Genomic DNA, 26,754 nt, shown 5'->3' on the forward strand with positions numbered 1-26,754 from the left:
GGGGCCGCGGCTCGGTGCCAGGCGATGCCCGCGTGCGAGGGCGGGGATCCGGGAAAGGGGGTTACAGGGGCGGGGAGGAACCGGGGCTGAGGGGGAGGGTCGAAGTGAACCTAGCGGGCACGGAGTTGCTGTCCCAGGACGCTGCCTCAATTTCCCCTGTGGAGGAAGTGGAGGTCCTCTGCAGATAGGCTCGGGAACTAACCGGCGAAAACCAAGATGCGCTGCGCCATCCTGGTGGTGGGAACAGTGCGTGGCCCAGGGTGGGCCTGACTCGGACTGTTTGGCTGACAAGGCGGGGCCAAGTGGGCTCCCCACGCTGGGCGCCTTGCAACACCTGGTTCTGAGGCCAGGGCCGAACTGGGCAGGAGTGAGGAGTCGAGTTAGTGGGGGTTGCTTAGTACGGGTCTGCAGGACAGCCATACGGTAAATATTTGTGAATAACTAACTCCCAATTTAAGTTCTAGATCCACCAACCTGACCGAAGAGGGGCGCTAGCACACAGTAGACCCTCGGTGACTAACGTTGGCTTCCTCTCTTAGGCTGAAAAGATTTTGCGATCTCTGTCTAATCGAGTCAGGTTAAACACACACTTTGGCGCTGGAGGGCATTAATTAGGGACCAATTTGCAATTCAAGTGTGAAGGCGAATTTTAAGCTTAAGTAAAACACGGACTTTCTAAGAATTGTCGCTTTGGTATTGAACTCTAACACACCACAAATGTGAGGAGAACTTCCCAAGCTCTAGGCATTTAGCAAGGCACTCAAGGAAGGTATTATCGTTCCCATTTTACAGAAAAGAGGACTAAGGCTCCAGAGCGTAAGTAGTTTATCCCAGGCCACACAGTTAGTTGGTGGGCAGAGCCCAGGTTCCAACTTTTTTCACTACACAATGTTACCTAATGTACAACTCGGATGGGTTTGTGAACTCAAAGCTGAGAAGCATTAAATACTATGAGGCTGCAATTTAAAGGGTTCTTACCTTTTGGTTACCAAACAGGGGAAACACAGTAACTTTAATTCTCTACTAAACCAACAAATATTTATTGGGTACTTATTATATGCTAAGCAATATGCTAGGGACTGGACAGTTAAAGATGACAAGTTGAATGGTTGGATGTAGACTTAGACCTCTGCTCTCTCCCAAAATTCCAGTGAAATGACAGTTACAGGGATTTATTTTTTATGGGGATAAAATCACTGGGACAAAGAATGGGAAAGGAGACAACAGCAACAAAATGTTGGAAGCAGAAAAGCAAATGGGCAAGTGGTAACTGACTTAGCAGATCCAAGAAAGCTAAACCCTAAGCTGACAGAGGGAAAGGCAGAAATGCAGCCTAGTAGCTAGCACAGAACAAAAACTCTGAGGGAGCAGCAAGCACATCTAGAAGTGGCTGTGGAGGCAGGAATTAAAAAAAAAAAAAAAATCAATTGAAAGTTTTTTTAAGAAGCAGTTAGTTCCCAGGATTTCCCTTTCACGTCCATCCCCAAAGATGAGATTTATTCTCTGGAGAAGGTAAAACAGAGTCTCTTAGCTAGGGATCATTAGGCACAGTTGAGGGCAGGGGTACCATACTTAAAATTATGTGTGTGTGTGTGTGTGTGTGTGTGTGTATCTAGATATTAATATAAAAGCAAAAAAATTTTCGATAGAAGAGTTAAAGAAAAAATCTCACAAGAAATAGAGCCAAAAGACAAAGAAATGGAAAATGAAAGAAAAGAAAATTAGAGAAATAGTCCAAGAGAATAATAGAATAAGACTTCCATAAAATTAAGAGAATGGAGGGAAGAAAACATAAAATAATAATTCAATAACATTTCCCAGAACCAATGGACATGAGTTTCAGATTTAAAGAACCCACCAGTACCCAGAATAGTGAGTGGACATGGACTGGCACCCAGCCACATCAGACCACTGGGGCAAAGAGATGATACTCAAGGTTCTAGGAAGAACAGAGCAAGTTTATTTGTAAAAGAACCGGAAAGGCATCAGAATTTCCATAGCAACTTTAGGAGCTACAAGGGAATGGAGCAAATCCTTCCACATTCTGAGAAAAAATGATCCCCACCTAGAAGTCTGGTTCCAGCCGGAGTGTCAATCAGGTATAAGAATTGATGAAAGACTCTTTCGGACATGCAAAGACTCCCTCTGTCTCTTTTTCAGGAGGCTGCTAGAGGAGGATACACCACAACAAGGATTTAAACCAAGGAAGCGGAGGACAGGGTTTCCAGGAAAGGGTGGATGCAACCTAGAGAGAGGTGCTAAGGACCTCTTGGGTGAAGAGGGCAGACACTGCCCTGTGTAGCAGGGCTGGGAGTCAACCAGCCCAGATTGGAACAGCCAGAAGCTTTGAGAGACTCTTCGAGATGAAATTAAGAATACATTTAGAAATAAAAATACATTTGAATATACAGAAAAGAAAAATACATAGTTTAGGGAAAGTTTCGAGATAATTCATGATAAAGGCATAGGAAACTAAGCAAATATTCATAGGTATTAACTGCAGGGAAAATAAAATGATGTATAGTAAAGGAGAACTATGGTAAATCACATAGCTCAGCTGTGAATATTTGCATAATTATAATAATGTAAACAATGAATGCTGACCTAACCAAAAGTATGTGACCATATTTGGAGGAGAGGATGGGAGGCCAGGTTGTCTTCTGTGTGATAGGGAGAAGGAGAGGGTGTACAAGAGACCTAACTACTCATCATCCATCACAGGAGATCAGCAGATGCTTAAAACTGAAAAACCAAGAGGCAGCAGTATATGTATGTTACTTAACAATATAAAGGTAAATAACAAAAATAGTTAAAAGTTTAAAAGCGTTGCCTTTAGGTGCAAGAAATGTAGTAGGGTTTTAGGCCTTGTAGAACTATTTGATTCTCTCAACTTTGTGTACATATAACTTTAATAAAAATAAAAGCCAAATTAAAAACGATTTTTTAAAAAAAGGAACTTGAGAGTCGCTGGTGAACAGGACAGATAAGAGCCCCTGCCAGCATGGATGTGAAGAGCAAGTATTGAACCCAGTAAATACAACAGCATGTGCTGAGTATTGTTCACGGTGGTATGAAAGTTCCAGCCAGGATCTGAGTCCATGAGTCAGAAGTTCAGCTGAGATTTGAAACATAAACAGCAGTTAGCTAAGCAAAGGGACGGTAAGGGTGGGTGGAACGGTGTTCTGGGCAGAGGGAACGACATGTGCAAAGACCCAGACATAAGCAAAAGCAAGGCACAAAGAAGAAACTCAAGTGCAGAATTCAAAGGGAGGAGGTCTGGAAGACAAGACCTGAACCTGGAATGTAGCTTTGGGCCAGTCCCTGCAGGGCCTCGTGGGCCATGTGAGACGGTGGACTCTGAATGAAAGTAACTAAGCAGGAGAGTAGCCTTTTTAAGCAGTGAGACCTTTTAGAATGTTCTCTCAGGCTTCAAGAGGGAGATGGATTGTGTGGAAGCAAGATTGGAGGCTCCCCTCCAGTACTTATTAACTCTTTCCTGTCCCTGGATACCAGCTTAAGTTTTAATTCCAAGGACAGACTCAAATTTTTCACTTCTGCTTTTTAATAGAAGTTCAGACCTCCAAAAAGCATTCCTGGGAATCTCACATAGTAACAGTAGATAAAACTTGGTATTATGGCGCCTTCCTCAGTGTTAAATTGCAATACACCATGAGTCTGTCGGCTATAACTGTGCCTCCAGGCGTCTATGAGTGCTGAAGTCAAAATGAGGATAATAAATGATAGAGAGGCAGGCAGCCCTTGGACAGGTTGCTGGGTTTCAGGGTCTGGTCCACATGTTGAGGGCTGATTCAAGGCAACCAGACTCAGAAGAGACTGATGAATAAAGCAGATGGTACTTTATTGCTGCCTGTGGATAGACTCTGCCAGCAACCATAATGCTGTTTATCTCAGTCCCAGAACTCATCCTGAAAGAGCTGTTCAGAGTATAGCATCCTTATAAATGGGTTATCCCCCAGGATACCATGGTTCACCTGGATCAGCCCTGGCCTCTTCCCAAGTCCCTCAGCCTCTCCTTTTAGCCCTGGGCTTGGCTCCCTCCAAGAACAACCACTTCCAAGTCTGGGGGATCCTCACTCTAGCCCCGCTCTGCAAACACACTGATTCTATGGACTCATGGAGAGTCTTAACATCAAAAGCATTGGTCTTACAAGAACCAAGGAATTTAGATTCTAAATTCCATGAAGGGCTGGGAGCAAAACACCTTCTCAAACTGTGGAACCTGCATGTTCGGCCCCTGGAGGCAGTGCCTGATAATGGTGAAGAGAGAGGAGGATCTCATCTCACTTTGCTTCTCAGGCCTCTTCCCAGTGCATCCTTGTGAGTGCTGGGGGTTGGGGTAGCTTTTCCCATAACTTCAATTAAGCAACAGATCTAATCTACTACTTTTAAGAAGGCCAGTAATTAGCAGGAGCCCTAGAGACTTAGAAAAAAATAAACAGTGATAGTGAAGTAGAACATTTCAAGCTTAAAGTATATAGTGGGAAGACTAAGTTTATCATTAACAATTATCAACATTAAGCATGAACCAAACACCCAAGAAAATCTTATGTTTTGTGTTACATGACGAACAACTTGATTTGATATAATTCTACTTCTGAAAGGTCTTTCAAAGTACCCAAGTAAATTCCTTATGTCTGAAGGATTAGACTCAAAGATATAAAAATAAACAACCCATTTTGGTGTTTGGAAGCAACAGAGGCCCCCCGTCTTCCAAGGGGGGAACGACAGGATTCCTCCAGCAGTGTTCCCACATGCTTGGAGGGAGGGACCCGGCCGGGGCCTGGGCGAATTCCAGGCAGAGAGGTTCAGGGGTTAGAGTTAACTGCTTCTTCCGAAAAAACTTGTCCCTTCAGCCAGAAAAATGCTCTCCAATTCTCTAAAAATAGTGCTTGCTAGGATTTTCCAGTTTGACATTCCTTTGGTTCCTATGACCAAGGACAACCCGAGCCAATCCATCTGCAACTCTAACTGGAGCCTCCAGTGAAATCCCACCCTTTGTAAGACCCCAGTTTACGGTTCCTGCTGCCTCCAGACCCAGCTGGCACTTGACATTCAGGGGAGGATTTATCTGCTCAGCAGCTGCCTCACTTCTCCCTGGGTGCCCTCTCCCTTCTCTTCTCATTGCAAATAAAGGAAGATGATTTTCTGGGGAAGAAGGGGGAAAGTGTGGCTATATTCGGGAAATGTGGGCACTGCCTTCTCTTACCTCCAGCACCCTGTGAAGCTCGGGGAGCTGCTAAGGTAGCCAGGAGGCAGCATACACCAAACACTTGCCTGTGGCCTGCCCCTATGTGCTAGGCACTGGGCCCCATGTTGGGGCCTTAAGAACTGTGGGGGTAGTAACTGTAGAACCAGAGTAGACATGCTTGCTTCTGTCTGCCAAGCATCCAACCCTCTGCTTCTAATGACAGCGTCCACACCCTGTTCTGGGGCTACTCTTCTTCTACTTCCACCTCCTAGGTGATGCTCACTCAGGAAGAATGGGCACCTGACCCAAGAATGACCAGTCATGGTTCCTTTCCATCCTCTCCCTGAGCAGAGCCAATGAGACTCCCACCCTGAGATTCTTCTCTATAGAATGCAGGGGTTCACAAACTTCCATGTGCATGCAGAAGCGCAGATTCTCAAAACTTCCTCCAAGAATCTAATGCTAAGGCCTAAGGTGGGGGGACAGGAATCTGCTGCTGTAAGTATCTATAGGACTACAAGGCTAGTACAATTACCTGGGGAGGGAAAAAGCAGGGAAAGCTTCAAGAAGCTAACCTGGGGCTTAAACACTAAGTAGTTCATTCAGCGGCATGTCATCCTATGAACTGTGTCTGCCTTCTTGATGGAAATAGTCTCCTTGCTTGGCATATATGGCCTCAGGCTCTCCCGATTGTCCTCCTACCTCTCTGGTTGCTCTTTTCAGTCATCTTTCTAGGCCTGGCCTCTAGAGTTCAGTGTTTCTCAGGGTACTGTCATTCCCCCTTATCTGCTGTGGAATGTTCCAAGACCCCCAATGGGTGCCTGAAACTAAGGATAGTACTGAAACCTATACATGTGATGTTTTTTCCTATACATACCTATGATAAAGCTTAAATTACAAAATCAGGCACAGTAAGAGGTTAACAACAATTAATAAAATAGAACAACTGTAACGATATGCTATAATAAAAGTTATGTGAATGCTGTCTCTTTCTCAAAATATCTTGTAACCATCCCTTACTTGCAGTGAATGGCTTGGTATCACTCATTTCAGGGGAATGCTTGCTGAAGTCTTCCTCTAGGCTCGATGCTTTCTGGCACAACACGTTTCTGTTCATGTTCTCCACCCACAAATTTAATGCCTTTCCATCTTAACTAAGCACTTATCGTGCACTGTGGTTGTAACTTCTGCAGTTTGAGGTGTGACAGGAAAACTAGCAAGAATTTCTTTTTTCCTTCACAATTTCATGGCTAGATTTTTTACTGTTGTAACTTCTGCAGTTTGAGGTGCGACAGGAAAACTAGCAAGAATTTCTTTTCCTTCACAATTTCATGGCTAGATTTTTTACTGTAGATATTAGCAACTTCAGCATACAATTTTTTTCTTATTGTCAAGGACTTTCACCTTTTAACTTAAGAGGAGCACTTTACTGCTTCTCTTTGCCATATCCGAATTATCAGCATCACCACTCTTATGCTTTGGGGCCATTCTTAAGTAAAATAACGGTGACTTGAACACAAGCACTGTGATACCTCAACAGTCGTTCTGATAACCAATCTGACTACTAAGTGGCTAACTGACAGGGGCTGTACACAGCATGGAGACACTGGACAAAGGGACAATTCACATATTGGGCAGGAGGGAGCAGGAGGTGCGAGATTTCACCATGCTACCCAGAACGGCGCACAATTTAAAACTTATAAATTATTTCTGAAATTTTTCATTTAGAGACTGATGTTGACCATGGGTAACTGAAACTGGAGAAAATGAAACTGTAGATAAGGCGGGACTACTGTAATAGCTTCATCTCCTTTCCTATGAATACGGCCCTTTCTTCTGGGCTCCAGTCACTTAGATCCAACTGCCCACTAGGTATTACCCTTGGGTGTCCTGAATTCCATAAGGCCAAAATACAATTCATAATCTCACCCGATGCCCTCCCCCAATAAAATATCCATTCCTTTATGAGGCCAGTAGGAGGAAGAGGTGGAAGAGATACTTTTTTAGTGCATTCCATGTGCAAGACACTGCTCTACTTAGTTTTCATATATTAACTCATTTAATCTTCAAAAGAGCCCAATGAGGAGGGCTAACTCCTGGACATCTTGTATTAGGGGTCCCCAACCTCTGGCCCATGGACTAGTACCAGTCTGTGGCCTGTTAGGAACTGGGTCACACAGCAAGAGGCAAGCAGCAGGCGAGCGAGCAAAGCTTCATCTGTATTGGCAGCCACTGCCCAGCACTAGCATCACCACCTTAGTTCCACCTTAGATCATCAGGCATTAATTAGATTCTCATAGGAGCACTGATCCCTGGTGCCAGAAAGGTTGGGGACCGCTGCTGTTAGGTTCAGGCTAGATGTCAACTTATCGAGGAGTCCCCAGGCTGGATCAGGAGCTCCTACTCTGGCTTCCACAGCCCTTGACGCCAAAGTATTTATTACACTGTGTTATGATTCACTGTTTACTCGTCCATCTGCAGCCCTTCCAGACCATGAGCTGCCAGAGGGTAAAGGCCTCATTTATCTCTGCTGTGTCCTCAGGGCCACATGCAGGATAGGCATGCAAAGAACAATTTGGATAACACAGGGTTATATTCATTGGCTGTGTAACCTCAGACAAGACATTCACCCTTGTGGGCCTGTTTCCATATCTGTAAACTATGTAGAGTTTAGAATTGTGTCTGAGACACAGTAGACATTCAGCAGATGTTTACTCATTATTTTTGTCATTATTCTGAACAAGTAAGGCAGGGCAAGGCATTTTGGAAAGAATAGCTATTTTAAGCTAAGGCCCTGATGGAAAGGCCTGAGAGGTTCAGAAACAGGTGAGCAGTCTGAGTTCCTGTTCAGAGAAGATGTTTAAAGGTATTTAAAGGGCAGGGGCAGGGGCAGGGGCAGATGGGTAGGGTATGCTAGGAACAGATTCTGAAGGCCCCAGAAGTCAAGGGAACCATCAGAGCCGCATTTTACTCTTTAAGCAAGGGACTGACGTGATCAGATTTGGGTGAAAACGAAAAGCACAGATGAATAATTTAAAGTCTTATCTTCTGTATCAAATGGGTAGTAGAGACAATGTTACTTTGAATAATGTACAGAGCCCTTTAAAAAAGTCTCAGAGCCTCCCAAAGTGTATCTGTGGATCCCTAGGGGTCCCCAGACCCATTCGGGAAAACCCTAGGGCAGCCAGAAATGTCCCCCAAGAGTTCAGGGTGCCTAATTCTTAGAGTGGGGACAGCTGAAGGTCCTCCTAATCCACGGGCACCTGAGCTAAGCCTGAAAGACGGACAGGCCTTAGTTAGGTGATCAGAGTGGGCAGGAAAGCATGATGCTAGGACATACCAAGGGCTGACCCCGGGAGACCAAGAGATTAGGAAAGGAGAATGAAATAGTGGCTGAGGAACATACTTATTAAAGAAGTCATGGGGGTAGAGGTTTTAAGAGCTATTGCCAAAGGCCTGAATTTCACATCACTTTCACTTTTTAGCTTGTACAAATGGGCAGACTTGAAGGTTCTTTTAATTAAGGTATTTATTTGGAAACAATCTTAAAATTACCAAAAAAAGAAAAAAAAAAAAAAGAAGAAGAAGAAGAAGAAAATGCTGTAAGAAAAGGGTAACGACCTTTTTCCCCGGAACTATTTGAAAGTAAGTTGCCGACCTAATAACTCCTTCACCCTCAAATACTTTAGTAGTGGCATGTCCTACAAACAGGGACATCTTCCTCCTTCACCAGAATACAACCATCAAAGCCGGGAAATCATTATTGATATATTCCTACCACCTAACTCTCAGATCTCAATTCAAGTTTTGCCAAATGTCCCTGTCTCTGCAGCAAAATGATCCCATTCAGAATCATGGGTTCCTTCAGTTGTCATGTCTCTTTAGTCTCCTGCAGATTGGAAGTGTTCCTCGGCCGTGTCTTTCATGATCTTCCCACTTCTGAAGACTACAGCCAATTTTTTTTGCAGAATGTCCCTCAATTTGGGTTTGTCTGGCATTTCTTCAGGATTAGATTCTGGTTAAAATTTTGGGCAGAAATACTCTAAAAGTGAGGTGTCCTCAGTGCAGCCTATCAGGAGGCATGCGATTGCTCTTTGTCCCATTACTAATGATGTTCACTTTGATCAGTCGATTCGGCTTGTGTGCACCAGGCTTCTTCACTGTAAGTTACTTTTTTCCCCTTGTAATGAAAATACCTGGGATAATTTGAGCATCCAAATGAAAATAATGGATAACTCATTAAATAAATCATATAAATTTAAATTTCGATGAAGAAATAGAATGCTGTTTCTTATTACACTCTCAATTTATATCAATATAGACTCATGGCTTCCTGTTTGATTCAATAGGTTATAATCCATTACGATTTTTTTTTTTTTGATGTTCCAATTGTCGTTGATTTGGGCAGTGGGCTCTTTTTGTTTTGTTTGACATGTTTCCACCATTCTTTGAGCCCTTTCTTTCTTTTTCTTTCTCTCTCTCTCTTTCTTTCGGGCACAGATGTTCCAAGCTCACTCATGCTTTCCTTGTCCTAGCCCTGGAATCAGCCCTTTCTCCAAGGAGCCCTGATTTATTTTATTAAAGAATGGTATTTAGAATCTGACATCTACGCACAAGATGTGTTCACTGCTATTAGGCTGTTGTTGCTCCCGGGCCCTCTCACTGCAAACAGCTAGGGGATATAAGTATGTATATAAACATACACATATACTCACATATATTTCCATATATATATTTTTTATATTTATGTGTGTGTGTATTGAAAACCATGAGTTCACAACTGATGGTTGCCAGATGCGAGTAGGGTGAGAAGGATGAAAAAGGGGAAGGGATTAAGATGCACAAATTGCCAGTTATAAAAACAGTCACAGGGACGTACAATACAGCATAAGGAACAGTCAATAATATTGTAATAACTATGTATGGTACCGTATTAGACTTATTAGTGTGATCATTTCCTAAGTTATAAAAATGTCTAATCACTACACTGTATATTTGAAACTAATACAATATTATATGTCAACTGTAACTGCAAAGCTTTAAAAGTTTTTAAATAATTAAATAAAAGAAAACCATGATTTCACACTGCTATCTCTAGCTCCAATCCAACATTCTAGTATTCTTTCTGTTACTTGTAACTATTTCTCTCTGGCAGTGAGAAACTTGGCTATTATCTTTCATACATTAACTTATCTGATCGATGTACCTGTAAGTAACCATTCTCCCATTCCCACATCACCCCCATCTCTGCAGATACCCTACCACATGACCTCACATTGGACCCCCTCTCAGGTGGAGGTTCACTTCACCCCACTTAGGTTCTGACACCCCATGTGGATGTCCTCCTCACCCCACCTAGGCTGACACCTTGAGTCAGGCCAGCCCCACAAGGTTTGCTCACTTGACCCTACTTGGGCTGACACCCTGTGCCCCTCTCCACCATATCCTCACCCTGCTGGGGCTAATGCTTCGTACCAGGCCATTTCCCCATCTACAGAGACACTCTTTTCACCCTGCCCAGGTTCCAAAAATCAGCACTGGGTCACCACACTCCCCACCCCAGCTCGAGGCCCAGCCACCTACCATACTCTGCCCACCTAAAGCCTTTACGGCCAAATCAATGAGGAAAAGGAGGATTGCCACAGACTTTGGTTTTTATTTAGAGCAGAGAAGCTGACTGTGGTGTTAGCTGACATCAGCTGGCTTGTCTGTTGTTCCCAGAAGACTACTACCCCTATAGGGGCAGAGCTCACCTTGTTCACTTCCCTATCACTGGCATCTTGAATGTCACCCAGTCATGTTCACGGTTCCTTGGATGATGGCAATTGCTGAGAAGCACCAGAGAGGCGGCCCCAGGGGGCCACATTCACATACTTTAACCATGTGTTCAGAAGCCCACGCATGCAGATGGTGGAGAGCTGCTTTGCCCAAGAAATCAGGCAGTTGCCCAGGTGATGGAATTTATGGTGTGCTGAACACTTGTCTGCCCTAAAATAGCTCTCTTGCTCATAGTCTAAACTAGCAGTTTATTTCTTCAAATTTAAGACCTGGTGTTTAGCACTGTCCAGGCTGGGGGAAAGTGTGCAGATTGGATAGAGGAAATCAGCAATGACTCCAGGATTTTCAGTCCCAAGTCTGCTTCCTTCTGCGTATGACCTTGACAAGTCATTTCCTTCCCTGGCCTATTTTTCCATCTCAAAAATAGTGATTTCTAAGGCCTTTTCAAGAACTAAGGTCTTTGTCTCTCACACAAGTAGTTCAGGACTAATTCTGTTTTAGGACTATCTGTATGCATGGCACTGCACTAAGCATCCAGCCTCCCTCTGAGGTAGGTGAGATTTTTCTCACCACTTTCCAGAAGAGGATGCTAAGATTCAGAGAGGTTAAGTGACTTACTTGTCTATTTTTACCCAACTGTTAACTTCTAGAATCAACACTCCAACCCCAGTCTACCTGACCGGGGATCCCAGCTGAGACAGTCCACGTGTCAGGGCTGGAGCTGTGGGCTACAGTTTTCCTTTGATGTCAGAGCAGCTCCAATTCAGCTCAATGCCAGAAATACTTATAGTTACAAGTGTGGGCGACAACCATCTGGAAGAATGACTGGTTTGAGGCTGTGTTTGGTGATGCCTTGCTTGAGGACTCAAAGCCAGCAGCAGGGAGGTGTTGGCTGCATTCCCCTTTGTACTCAGGACCATGGAGAAATCTGCTCCCAGGGACAAAACCTCACACAGGTGTCCTAGTTATGACAGATGCTGATTTCCCCTGGGGCAGGGAAAGTGAGAGGGAAGAGAAGGTGGGGCAGGACAGAAAAAACTGAGAGGCCACACGGAAAGATCACCGAGGTCCAAATTCCAAGACAACATACCTTGACCAAGCCTTTAGAAGCCGTGTGTGTGAACATTCTCAAAGGGCATTCTGTGGTGCCTGGAGGATGTCCAGTCACAGGCAGCTGGGAAAGCCCATGGTTGAGCCCTTTTGAAGAGTCATACCTACTGTCACTCGTAAAACAAATCAAAAGAATCTATTTAGATTAACTTGAGTCTTCCAACCCTATTTGACTACCTATAACATATGCCCAGAAAATACTTTGGGAAACCTAGATTTTGGCTTTGACAAATGGGAAGAGAACTGTCAAGAATGACGCTGCCAGTGAGGGGCAGAGCCTGCCCCAGGACAGGGGACATTCTCGAGCAGTCGCTACAGTGCAAAGCAAATCCTTGCTGTCTGCTTGCCTCCTGTGGGCCTGCTATGAGAGAGAACATATCCTCTCAGATGGGTATTCAGGATGCAAAACCACCTAACAGTAATTGGAACCTCTGAAATACCTTCTCTACATGCACCTATTATCTGTATACAAAGTTTAAACAAGCAGTGTTTAGTTTCCTACATACTCCAAAGTTTAATTCCAGGCTAACATTTGTTAGATGATTCCGAGTAGGTCAAAAATGGATTCATGGCAAAATGGTGCCAAATATTTTAAATATCAAGGACAGATGTAACATGCCACAGGCTGCTGACCAAGGCACTCCCACTCTTTAGAAGAAATTACTCCTTTAAAAAGGAACATAGTTTTAAATTGTTGAATTCTTCTCCACACAAAAAATTAAGATGCTTATAATCTGAAGTTCATATCTTGTTTTTTTCTAGAACTTTAAATAGTTCTTTAAAGAAGCTGACTGGGTAAGGCAGGTTTATGGGGAGGCTGGGCAGGGAAGATGGAGGAGACTGATGATCATTTAGGAATGTTGATTCAGTTCTACACAAGAAATAAGTTCAATTAAATATTCTAGAAAAACGTCATATATGAAAACATCTCGACATTCTTGTCATTTACCTTGAGTTGCTTGATAAAAACAATTGCGATCTGACACGAAGTTAAAAATAGTACTGGAAAAAACTTTTAACTTCATCCACATAGGAATTTAACAAGATTAGAAACACTTGAAAAGTTAGGTTCCTCCTTTCTGAAATGCTGCCCAAGGTCTCAAACCTCCCACACAGAACCCTGATCCCCACTAATGTGGAAACTCCCTGCACCCCCCATTCCTGGGCTCTCAAAGCCCTGCTATCTCAACATCTCCTCTCCCTTCAAGCTGTACGATTCCCTCAGAATCAGAGCCCAGGGAGAATTCTGGGCCATGTCTCAACTGTGATCTGGCTCACTGCACCAGCAGGGTGCACTGTCCATCCACAGTGCAAGTTCTGGCTTCTTCCTGCTGCTCTCAACACTGCCTGTCTTCTGTCTCCTGATCAGAACACACCATCTGTGCCTCATCAAGCAAGTCAGAGAGCATAAAGATAGCACTTTGTATCCTTGAGGCTACGTGCTGGCCTTGCAGGGTAAGGAATACAGTACTAAAGGGCAAGCACTGTCCTTGCCTCCAGAATCGAGGACCCAAGTGTGGCATCCCATGGGAACTATACCAGGCAAGTGTTACAGGGTATCCATTCCTCCAACCCCTGCTTTCTTCAGAAATATTTAAATTACAAAATGTAAAATGCCCCAAATGGAAAGGGTATAGATTTTACAGGGGTACAAATGGAGATGCTAGAACAATGTTAATTAGGGAGTTTCCTAGAGGTATTTTCAGGGTCAACAATCACTGAAGACCTACCCTATGCAGGCACATGAATACTTCCTCTAACGTTCACAATGACTAGAAAGTTCATCTCCACTTTACAAAGGAGTCCTAAAAGGAGTGAAATTCCCTAGTTTTCTTGTTCTGCTTCTTGATCAGTTTCTCACATCTAAACTATATTTGCCTGATTTAAAAGTAATGAGACTTTCTGTAAGGTCAGAGGAACCACCAGAATTGGAACCCACAGGAACCCATGCCCTCCCAACATTCCAGCTGCCTCCTTCCATGCGCTGCTCCCATTCCAGAGGTGGCAAGAATCCAGAATGCACCAGCAGTGTGTAAAGGCCACAGCAGGTGAACAGGTAAGATGGTCTTGCACACACACTCAGGAACAATTGAACTGGTGAAGGTCGCCATTTCACGGTCTGCCAAGGGCTCTTACCACAGGTGACCCCCTCCGTCCCCAAGTTCTTCATGCCTTAAGAGGCAGAGGTCGTTCCAAGATAAGAGTGGCAGGGATCTCAACTTGCCTTTCTCAGCAAAGTGACTGTGGCCCCTCCCCCCTTTTACAGGTATAGTGTAAATTTTCTCTTTGGGCACATTCTCTGCTATTTTTTCCCACCTGACAAGAATGGCTTTTCCATACATGACAGAAAGGCAAAAAGGCTGAACAGCAGTACATCTGTGGTTAGGATCACAGATGAAAACATCTTTCAGTTGACATATTTTCTCCATATGCTATAAATGAGTACAATGAATACCTGCACAGCACTACAATTAGTTCAACTCAGAAGCTAGACTGCTTGGTTCAAATTCTAGCTCTAACCTTATTAGCTGTTTAACCTCTCAATGTCTTAGTTTCTCATCTGGAAACTAAGGTGGAGATGATAGCAGTACTTGCCTCACAGCTGTTGTGAAGATTAAATCTATACAAAACATATGAGAAGTTGCTAGTATATAGCAATCTCTAATGAATTTGCTATTACATTACTACTAGTGTCATCAAATAATTCCCCAAATAAGTGTCTATTCACTGGACTTCCTAAACTCAATTTTTTTTTAGAGTCAAAAGGAAAGTTTATTAGAAAAAGGGTAACACTCCAGAGTGTGGTCTCCTCTCAGAGGCAGAGAGTGAGGGACCCCTAAACTCAATTTTAAGGCAAAATTGACAGTGTTAATAATTTCTACAACTGCTGATAGGTGTGCTGAATGATGTAACCTTTATGGAAGGGACTTTGATAATATCAAATGAAAACTACAGACATACTTTTTGACTAGGTAGTCCCACTGTTAGGAATTTACCCTGAAGATACATTTCCACATATAAAAACACATGTACAAGGTTATTCTGAGGCATTATGTAAAAACGACTGGAACTGTCCTAAATGTCCATCTGTAAGAGACTGGATGAACGGTACATCCACATAACTGAGTGCTATGAAGCCATAAACAAGAATAAAAACCGAACTGATAAAAACCAACTTTTAGACAATGTTAAGTTTTTAAAAAGTACATATTGCATGCCCACTGAAGAGGCCTAGATGCAAAAGCACCTAGTAACATTAAGCATGCCTACAGTCCAGATCTTGGTTTCTAAATGCCAATCCCCACTAAAGGAAACTAAGAGTCTTTGGAAAAATGGCCAACTCCTGGTCAGGGACAAGGGAAATGCAAAGTAAGCCTGGAACATTTTTTTGGTGCCAAAAAGCAAAGAAATGCTCAAAGATCAATAGAGGTGTGTTGTCAAAAAGACACAGCTGATAAGAGGCTAGTATCCAGAATATAAAAAGAATTCTTACAATAAAGACATATAACTTAATTTTTAAATGGGCAAAGGATTTGATTAAACAATTCTCCTAAGAAGATCCACAAATAGCCAACAAACACATGAAAAGATACTCAACTTCATTAGTCATTGATATCACTTCACTCTCATTAGGATGGCTATAATTTAACAAATGAAAAACTCCCAGAAAACAAGTGCTGACCAAGATGTGGAGAAATTAGAACCCTTATACATTGCTGGTGAGAATGTAAAATGGTTCAGCTGCTATGAAAAAGTTTGGTGGTTCTTCAGTAAAAACAGAATTGCCATATGACCAGCACTTCTACTCCTACTTAGTTATATGGCCGAAAGAACATATGCTTACACAAAAACTTAAATATGAATGTTTACGGCAGCATTATTCATAACTAATAATTAGAAACCACACAAATGTACATCAACTGATAAATGGATAAATTGTGCTTTATCCATGCAATGGGACATTTAGCCACAAAAAGGAATGAAGTACTGATACATGCTACAAGTGGATAAACCTGGAGAACATTATGCTAAAGCCAGATACAAAAATGACACACATTGTATGATTCCATTTGTGTAAAATATTCAGAATAGGCAAATCCATAGACTTGTGGTTGCCAGGGAATGGGGGGTGGGGAGAGAATTGGGACTGACAACTACTAATAGGTATGTCGTTTCTTTTTGGGGTGATGAAAATGTTCTGAAATTTGATAGTGATAATGGGTGTACATGGTGAATATACCAAAAATTCCCTGAAACATTTTAAAATGGGTTTATGTTGTGAATTGTATGGCTCAAGATGAGCATCAAAGAGTTATTAGATTATAACACTTTTAATTAAAAAAAAAAAAAATTCAGTGAAAACCATCATCCAAAAAGGAGAGCGAGCAGAAAACTCTTCTTTATAGGTAAACGCCAGCTGATAAATCAAGGAGTGATGGGATAAGAAAATTACCACTGAAGAACTCCTAATGTGATAACTGATTTAGGCAAGTATCATATCATCACTGGATGCAACGTGTAAAAGGTGGCTTAAGACCAAGATATTCAACAGTATTATCCCACAGTTCATTTGACAGATCTGGAGGACACCACCTTAACCAAGGACTCAAACCCAGCAACACAAATACAAGGACACCTGATGTGACACACTGGAACAAATACCTCATTTACATAGCATTCTTGCAAAAAATGTTTAACCTGAATTGAATCATGAACATCAGAAGTCTAGAATGTAGGATTTTCTGTAAGATAACTGGCCTAGACTCAGCTCATATACTTAGGGGTGAAATACCCTGATGCTTCAAACTTATTTTAAATGACCCAGGGTGGAGAAAGTGTGTGAGAGCATATGAGTGCATCGTGTGTGTGTTGAGAGAGATGGTGGGAGGGAGAGAGGAAGAGAGAGAGCAAATGTGGAAAAAGTTAATAACTGGTGAATTTATGTAAAACAACATGGGTATTCAATATACTTTTAACTTTTCTGTAGATTTACACGTTTCCAAAATAAAAAGTTGAGGGAAAATTTGTATAATAGAACAAAAAATTCAACATGCTTAGAGTAAATATAATAATCAAAAATACAATGCATCTCTAATATAATTTGATTTTCCTGAATATATTTTACTGCTCCCCACGGAAATAGGTGAAAAACATTATGGCATAGTTGCTCTGAAATTCCTCTATGAATCTTCAAGGCTTCTAAATGAGTTAAGTGAAAATCACTTAGTCTAATGCAGGCAATCACGAATTTATCTGAGAGGCAAGAAAATACACTGGACAATTCACAAACCCCATTGTATTTTACTCACAGCGTAGAACTCCACATACCTCAAAACATGGCTTTCAAATATTTTTTCTTTAACAGAACTTCTGATAATTTCAAGTGAGAGAGGTATGCAGTTTTAGCTACACGGTAGATACCCCACACGATCAGCAGACAATTCAATGTTATCTCCAGTGGGATAATTTATCATAAAAAAGTCACCAAAAATTGTAAGCAGTCTGGATTCGCGTTTATTGAAGCCAGTAATGAGACATCTTCTTTTCCAGCACTAGAAAGCAAGGTTCCACATGACTGCATACTGCATCTGAATAGGGCCACACCCCTGGACTAAGGCTGCTGGACGAATAATCTACAGCCCTAATTTTAGGTTAAAAATACCAATAAACTTAGTGTAGAGACAACAGTGAACCTTCACTTACAGCATCAGCATTGTTATGGTCATGATGTACAGAGCAGTCACTTTCAACTTTGTTAAACTAATAAAACACGGTGTCTTCAATTTAAATACTGATTTTAAAATGCCAATCAAAAACAAAAAGTGCAAAAAAAAAATAAAATAATTCTAGCAGCATACCCGTTGCATTTTCAGGAAAGATCAATTCATGACCTTAATGTGGCTACATCTTCAAAGTTGGGCTTATTTCTTTGATTTTTCCATTTTAAAGTCAAATAGCACATGTAACCACTATAATGTATATAAAGTCACAAAATTGTCTTTAACAGTCTACCATACAAGTGTATTCTATAAATAAAATGAATTTTACTTTAAAAAGTAAAGGCTGTTTACTATTTGGCCTTTGGTTCCAATGCTTGAAAACCCAAAAACAACGAAAAATATCTTCCCCTCCTCCCACCTCCCAAACAGGACCCTGCAGCTCCCCAAAGTTGGCAGACTTTGGCAACCACTGAGCACATGACATTATGTATCAGTTTCTCCGATACTAGGAGCATCCACTTGTCATGAGAAACTAAAAGTGATCTTCAAGAAAGCTTCCTTTACAAGACAGGTGTCTCGGCACTTCATCAGTTTTAGTATATTTTATATTGACATAAAAGTGCTTTATCAGTTTAAATGATAAAAAAATTAAAAAGTAAAATTATGCACTAAAATTTTAAATGACTCTATATCGCTCTTAGTCATGTGCCTCTTCAAAAATTCCTTCTTGTTTCTGAGATCACTCATTTTTATGCCCCACTCCCCAGCTCCTATAGAGGGATTAAGTGACCCCACCAACAGTATAGCTACAAGTTGTTTGACATCTGTTGGTCACTACACCACAATTATCATTCGACAGATAGTTTACTGTCATTGCCTGGACAATTTGATAATTGGAAGCCACAAAAGATTTTTTTTAAAAAATAAATGAATTTTAAAAGGGGGGGGAAAGTATATTTTCAACAATAAAACTGGCACAAGAAACATGTTTTTATGTTCGTCAGAAAGGCAAGTAAATACTCAGCTTTCTCTTTAACAGTGTTCAGACCTTTACAAAAAAGCAATCAAGATTTACAAAAAAGCAATCAAGAGTTTTAGAGTCTTGTTATAGAACACAGGATATTAAGTTATGCCCAGTACTATGTTAGTGGTCAGTTGAATCTGGTATGTAAAAGTAATGACTTTAGGGAAGTTATGTTCAGACACAGTACAACAAATATTCATATAAAAAAAGTAAACTCCACATAAGTGAATTGTGGTTTCTCCCTTGGTTTGACAACAAATGTTTTATACATTAAATTAACGGTAGTGTTTGCATTTAAATGTTCTGTATCATGTATAAAATTTAAAGTGCCATTTCAAATCCACAGAAGTCATTTTGAGAATGGTGGTGTGACATGACAATGTTCATGAATTTGCCCTAAATGGAGACACCTGGAACTCTTATTTCTCTAAGGAAAAAAATGCTACATTTTATGAAAAACACAAAACCAGAAAAACGCATCATTTCCATTTTAGATATAAAACATTCATACTTATTTGTCTACCTGATAGCACTGAACAGACCAGGGAGCTAGGACAAGACCCTTTTGCATCAGTGGAACTCCATGATGGCTTCCACAAACCATAAGGCAGGAGTTGGTACAAGCCAATTAATCAGTATGCAATTACATTAAAAACTACCCTCAAACTTTCTGTAGCACATTGCATTATGGTAAAATGAGAGGTTGGTCACCCATTCTCTATCTGTAGGCCAGCCTGTGGTAGTAAAAAAAAAAAAAAAAAAAAAGTTTTTTTTAATTTAAAAAACAAAGCAGGAGCTACTTAGAAAACACAATTCAAAGTAAACTAATTTTGTAACTGCTGACGTTAAACACACCCCATCGTGACTGCTGCTCCACAATGCACATGTGTGGAGCCCAGTATCTCCCACAAGGACTTGGCTTAGGCCAAGCACATGGGTCCTGGGCAGCTGCCATCTTCCCCACATCTGTGTCAGCTTCACCTGACTCAGGCAGCCTCACACTTAACACATCTTTTATAAGTTAAAGATGCATTTGGAACAAGTCTAATCCCCATTTTGCTTAGTGTTTAGTTTGGAAATGCTTCCGATATCGTCTTAAAAATGACTGCGTTCTACTGAACACACGGTATTTACTAACACTGCTCATCTCCTCCTTCTACCTCCTTCAACATTCAGCTTCCCCACTATCACTTCTCTCACTCCTCCTTTCAGCCTTTTCCATTTTCTGGACTTTCTCCCACTTAATCTGCTTCCCAAGAATAAGTGATTTGTTAGCACACTACTGGTCAGACTAACCACCATCTGATCAATGATTCCTGGTCTCATTTGCTCCACCCTGAAAGTAGGCCCTCTTTGTCTTGATCTACCTTCCCCTCCACAAGAAGCCCCAGCTGCACTTGCTTCCCACAGAGCCATATGCCTGAGAGTCCAAGGGTTATCCTTAACAAAGGGGTCTGACACATAACCTTCCTAAATGTGCAATTCACACTCGGACAAGCCAATGAAGTTTTTTTTTTAAGTTCATCTCCCCTGCCCCAAAAAACTGATAGCATGTGCCATATCAGAAAAATCCTGGTCTTAGCAGATCAATATACATAGTTATTTGGTCATTTTACATATGCAGTTTTAAGAAGGATCAGGCTTCATTTTCTGTTGAAGAGTTTGTTACCATGGAGTCTGGTTTTCGAGTCATTCTATCCAGTTCTTCCTGAACATTTGTCAACACAGTCTTTTGTCCTTTAAAAAAAAAAAAAAAAGCAGCAGTGATGGGAGCCTAGGATTTTTAAAAAGAAACATTTAAAACTATACAGATTTCTGTCATCATTTGTGGTGACAATAACCTCAATAAGAATGAGGAAAGCCTTTTATCGTTGCAATGATTATGAGGAAACAGACTGGGAATGCCTTTGTGCCAAAAACAAGGGACTTTCTGAAAACCCTCTCCCCACCTGACCCCTATGCACTCTCATTGCCATGTTCCTAGAGGTGGTATCTGAGTTTCTAAAATGCAGCAAATGACCTTCTGTGCCTCAAATAGAAAGGAGTTAAGATTTTGTTTCTAATTCTAACACTCTAAAATGACTCATATGGACGGCCCAGAAAATAAGAAAATAAGACTAAGGCCAGACATTTCAATCTTGCACAACGCTGGTATTCATATCTTTTTCTTATCAAATACTAACTGGAGCCTGGAAATGTCTATTTCTTGCCAGGGAATATCAGCTCACAGCCTGGGCCACCAGACCAGACTCTGAGTCTCTAAGAACTCAGGAGGCCCTGAAGGTCCAGGCTGACCTGAGGATGGAATGATTTCCTTCAGTGCTTCCTTTGATCTGAAAACACCAATTAGGGAAATCATTGTATTAACATTTCTTACAGCCAACAGAAAATTAAAAGCAAAGAACTTTTTAAATGGTCTCAAGCTTTCAGGGAAAATGTGTAATTCCCAAGGAACTTGATTCTTTGTTTCAGAAACCTTCAAGACACACAGTTGCCCTACCAGCCCACATGGAAGGACATGGAGAGAAATGTATGTGTGACAATGAGGGGAGCTTTGTGGCGGAGGAAATGGCAACCCTCCAGTGAGACAGGGAGAGTTCACAGGCTCCAGCGCATGGCAAGACTGAGGATGGTAAACAAAACCCTTATGAAGCATCACAGAAAATTAAATAAAATGTCAATGGTACACCCTAGATCATGACTTCTAATGGCTAGAGCTTCTATACCAAGACCTCATGTATAGTTTAGGATCTGCCTCAACTCACCCAACAATCAGTTCCTGACAACCTGAATGTACAAAAATCCCACCTTAAATGTGCCCAGGAAACCTGCGCTGCACGATAACATATAAAGTATACTGCTGAGTATATAGCAGAGAAGTGCCTCCTTGCTTGGCTGTTCAGAAAACCAAAGGTCTGCAGGTCAGGTAAAAGCAGACACTCCTGTCTGCCTCCCCAGCTTCCAGCACTCCTCAACCAGAAGGATCATAAGTCTCCAAGGGTTCTTCAGTACCTGACTTCTTGGCTGTGCTCTGTACCCCACCAGCACCAGGGCTTCCAGGAGAGCCTGTTTTTTTACTCAACAGACTGTTGAAGAAGCTGGCCAATACCCCTTCACTTGCTGCATTATCTAAGGAAACATTAAGAAAAAAAAAGCATCATACAAACTGGATGACTCAAACAAATAAACAAAAAGTTTTCAGCTTGGAATTATCCATTTGTGGCTTCATCTTCCTAGGATACTGAGCACATTCATTTACTACAATGCCTTATAAACTGCCACTGCTAAGGCTAGTTACATGTTAGCATGATTAAGTGGAAACCTGTTTAGATTTCTCGCCTGTTGGGAGGCTTAAGAGATAACCTGTGCTCTTTATCAGGGGTCCCCAATCCCTGGTCTGTGGACTGGTACTGGTCTGCGGCCTGTTAGGAACTGGGCTGCACGGCAGGAGGTGAGTGGCAGACCAGCGAGCAAAACTTCATCTGTATTTGCAGCCGATTCCCAGTACCAGCATCACCGCTTCAGCTCCACCTCAGATCATCAGGCATTAGATTCTCACAGGAGCACCAGTCTCTGGTGCCTAAAAGGTTAGGGACTACTGTTCTACATCATTTCTCTATCCACAAAAGTGTCATTCAAAGTTTAATTAGCCTACCACACTCAAAAGCTACTCTAAAAAGCTCTCATTCAAAATAGAAGACAGCCATTAAACATGCAAACATAACATAAACTTGTGTTTTGAGGGTCTCATTGCAGCCAACAGCTTTGGGTATGACTAAATCACTACGATAAGAGCTCCTTAAATTATTAAGTAATTGAGCTTAACAAGAAAATAAAGGGGGTAAAAAGTCCCACAGTTCATAAATGGTAATGATATAAACATAATGAGAAACAAAACTAAGGACTCAAAACACACATTTTAATATGACTTATGTTGTATTCCTCTCCGAAGGAATCTGCATAGCCTAACCGAAGACTTACACAAAGCCAGGTGCAAGGACCACCGACTCCAACGAAGAAAAGGCCTTGGCCCTTGCCAACCATGAGCCCACTCCTCAAGAGAGGATGTGGAAAGTAGCCCTTGCTGGAGAAGAAAACAGCCCAGACACCATGAATCTCTACCTCCCAAACCTCTGCAGAGCTTAGGCCTAGGACTAAACCATTCTCCACAGAGACAGGATACATACTTTTGATGTTTGGGTCCGGCTTCTTTACTGATGTGCCTGGGGAGGCACTAGGCACGCTGGCTGGCCCTCCCCGGCCCTGGGTTCTTGGAGAGCCAGAGGGTCCTCTCGCAGGGGATTCCTAAGTCCAAAACCAGCCCAAGTCACACACAGGCATAAAAATAACAGAGCACACATATTCCAAAAATGAAGCCATGCTTCTGCAGGATATTTTTCACAGTCTAGGAAGAAGGGTGGCAGGATTGGGAGTTTGCTCCCAGCTCAGTCCCTTTCTTGACCTGTTTCTTCTGAGAGAAGAGTTATCAAGATAACAGAGTCAGTTCACTCTAATTCCCAGAGCTGTATTCCCTCATCAGACATTTTCTGAATGCCTACTATGTTCCTCACCCTGGGCTTTTAGGGGGACCAAATTCCCTTTAAAATTACAGAAGTCCATACAAGCTTTTATAATGGCATAAAGTTTGAAGACACCCATGACACTGGGCCTTGACCCTCTGTTTAAGGTACTCACGGAAGCTCTCGTGGGCGTGGCTGGCTGCTTGGCAAGGAGTGACTGCAAAGAGAGGGACACACTGGCCATTAACCAAGGGTCTGCAGCATACACTGAAGGTCTGGAGAAACACTTCCAAGTATTCCACTAGAGGGCACCATTAACAACAACCAAGTCATAGGTTTTACACTATAAATGCAAAATATTTGGAGCAGTTTGGTATGTGACGAAAAAAATACTCCCAAATAACCAGTTTGAAGCTAAGGAAGCAAGGAGAGCACAGAAGGGAGAAAAAGTTGGCAAAAGAAGTGTCAACGCCCCCTGCTGACCTGCCTGTACCATTAGCTGACCCGTGATATGTCTTAATAGCAGTCAAAGTGAAACAGAAAGGTGAGACTGAGTCTGTATTCTGAACTGTCAGCTCGGGGAAGTTACTGTCCTCACCTACAAAATGGGTATATCAAGTCACCTCCCTTCATGCATAGGGCTGTGTGGGACTATGTGAAATAATGGAAGTGAGGTCGGGGCACTTGGTAAACTGTCGACACAGGAAGTATTATGACAGGAGGCCTACATTTTCAAAGAGAAAGTGTACTTAAGAAAAAACTAAGCCAATCACTGTAGAATCTGTAAGGCAGGCAGGGGATCCCCCGAGGCAGGTAGTCTAACCCCTACTCTGTACCAATCCTAAAAATGGGAGGAAACAAGGTGACTTGGTCACAATTCCCTCAGTGCTGCAAGCTCTCTGATACTTGTAACCTGGCCCCAGGGAACTGGCATCTCACTCATGAGAAGGCCTTTGCTATGGCCTCACTGGTCTTCTTACCTGTTGCTTCATTAGGAACACCTGTTCATCCTCTGCAGCCAACTCTTTGTCGTGGACCAGCTGTGAAGGGAAGAGACACTCTCATTTGTGGTCACAGGCCAAGAACACTCAAATTACTGTTAAAATTCACCCTAAAAGGAGAATCTTAGGCTCAGATCTCCACGTGGATCTAGGAAGAGTCCCTGCTGAGACTGTGGAATTTTTTCTAGCCTGGCACAGACCCTGTGCCAAGACCAACCTTGGCATGTGGCCAACTGACATTTTTAAAGTCTGGCAGGTTCTGAACACTTCCCAGATCAGTCTGCAGGGGCTCAACAGAAGCAAGAGGATCTATTGACAGTAGTCCAGAGGCAGCAGTGGCACTGTCAGGACCTAACGGGAAACTTCAACCCCACTCAATGCGGGCACTCCATCACTCATGCCCCACCTCCCAGATCCATTTATATAAGCCCCGATTTCATCTAAAGACTTTTTTAAAAAGGGCCTTGGATTGCTTTTTTCCCCCGCCAGGATGGCTCAATGTGTAAGACCTGATTCTTTATAGGTTTCTTTTCCCATAAAAAAACACCTGTAATTCTTACAGTTACTGACTTGGGTACCTTTCTCACAGGAGGTTTCATGATAAAGTCTTCGTATGCATCTTCTGGCTTCACAGTTGTGAAATTTTCATGTAAAATAGCTATTTTCTTTTCATTGTCCCAGCCTGCAGGTCTAAAGGCAGAAAGACAGGTTGACTTGTTTTTCTTATGACTGCCTTACAGAGTAGAATACTCAAAGCACTTTCTGGGTTAGACAGGACTCCTGGATAAGTTCCTTTCCCACAGGATCTGTAGTTGCTGGGGCTGGCTTATAACTTTCGGTAGACAAGCCAAAATTTATCGCAGGTATAACCCATCAGATCGACACCGCCGGTCTTGCTCCATACTGAGCTCATGGGACCCAAGACCTAAGGAGCCAGAATGTGATCTGACTACACATGCTGACTCACAACAAGTGTTCAGAACCTTCCCTCAACTCCACCCAGAAGATCAAGGACACAATGGGGCCCTGTTCCAACGGAGTGGAGAATGCAGAGAGCAGAACAGAGGGCAGAGCTCAGGATGGGACTGTTTCTCGTGGGCTTTGGCATGCGGGCACCCCTCCTGTAAGCTGTTTCTCTGAGAACTCTCCTGACAACAGTTTTCTTGTGGATTGGTTCATTAATTTTACTGGTATAGGAAGATGTACCCTGGAGCCAAGGGGGAGACCAGGATCTGCACTATTCTAGGCCCCAAACCAAACGGACAAAGGAGTCCATGACACTCCTACATGGGTGCTACCCGCTCAAATCCCAGGGCAGTATGGCATCCAGGTTCCATTAAGCTATATAGCTATATAAAGGAGCAATTATAAAATGCCCTACATGACCTACTTTTGAACTCTAGAAGCTCTAAAAGATGGCAACTGGTTGTTTTTACAGGCCTCTCATTCTCCACTTAACTCCTGCTCCAGAGCTCTATAACCAAGAGGGTACTTAGCCCAAACGGCTTTGCTGATGCTACCAGCTCCCAAATAGGCAACAACATATAGCACCAAAAGTGCAAAAGGACAAGGCGTGATCAAGACACCGTCATGACCCATGCAGCCTTCAGAAGCTGCGAGATGCATATCCACTCCAGACCAGCCCCAAACCCAGCCAGTCTCCATGCTCCTCCTGCTCCCCGGGATCACATGTGATTTGGGCACTGCTTCACTCCAAAAACATACCGCTCACTGTACTTGTGTCTTTGGTGCCTGCCTGACCGTTCTGGACAACAATTCTCTAAAATTAATCCAAGCTTCTAGGTTTGCTGTCTACAAGTAGCCCGAGTGAGGCTCTCCCTGAATGTTCAGGGGGTAACCTATTCAGTCCCCTGACAGCTCTTGGCTTTCACACCTTCAGACTTCTCACGGACTGTCCCTCCTACCCCTCTATTCCTTCTGGCCTGCCTGGCACATACCACTCATCCTTCCAACATTATCTTTTCTGCCTTCCCTGCCACACTGCCTCTACTACCCCATTACTGCCCTACCCCTCCCTGGCTATGTGTCAGTCCCTACAATGCTATGTGTAGGGATCGCCTCTCATTCATTTCTGAGTCCTCAGCACAGAACCTGGGCACCTAGGAGGTGTTCAGTATTTGCTGAATGAATTGTACTTCTTTTTTAAGTTGAAAAGATATTTAAGCCTAAAAACACTGATCTACTGGCACAAGGTGTCTCAGAGACAACTTCAACATTTATTTATGCATCCACAACACTCACCATTCTCCACTGAGAGAGACACAAATTTGGGCAAACAGGTATCCAAGTCCCTGCCCAGTGGCTCTCAAAATGTAAAATACTAGAAACACAATAAGCACGCAATATAGCCAAAGCTCATGCTGACAGGAAT

General features: G+C 42.5%; 1 protein-coding gene across 2 annotated transcripts in view; it reads right to left on the minus strand.

Moving 5' to 3' along the window:
- Positions 1-17,194: 17,194 nt before the first annotated feature.
- DYNC1LI2 (dynein cytoplasmic 1 light intermediate chain 2) overlaps positions 17,195-26,754 on the minus strand; it is a 25,882-nt gene continuing 16,322 nt past the window's right edge. The window contains exons 8-14 of one of the 2 annotated variants that reach the window (XM_015587769.2): positions 24,941-25,052; positions 24,342-24,401; positions 23,537-23,578; positions 23,029-23,146; positions 21,854-21,970; positions 20,511-20,578; positions 17,195-19,575 (exon numbers count right to left, since the gene is read on the minus strand). In XM_015587769.2, coding sequence (XP_015443255.1) covers positions 19,549-19,575; positions 20,511-20,578; positions 21,854-21,970; positions 23,029-23,146; positions 23,537-23,578; positions 24,342-24,401; positions 24,941-25,052 — 544 coding nt within the window. In that variant the 3' untranslated portion in view covers positions 17,195-19,548. Of the gene's footprint in view, positions 20,579-21,853; positions 21,971-23,028; positions 23,147-23,536; positions 23,579-24,341; positions 24,402-24,940; positions 25,053-26,754 lie in introns of both variants that reach the window. The other variant, XM_006909731.3, reaches the window with a different exon arrangement.

Source organism: Pteropus alecto, unplaced genomic scaffold (assembly GCF_000325575.1).
Source record: "Pteropus alecto unplaced genomic scaffold, ASM32557v1 scaffold42, whole genome shotgun sequence".
In the NCBI taxonomy this organism is placed as follows: domain Eukaryota; kingdom Metazoa; phylum Chordata; class Mammalia; order Chiroptera; family Pteropodidae; genus Pteropus; species Pteropus alecto.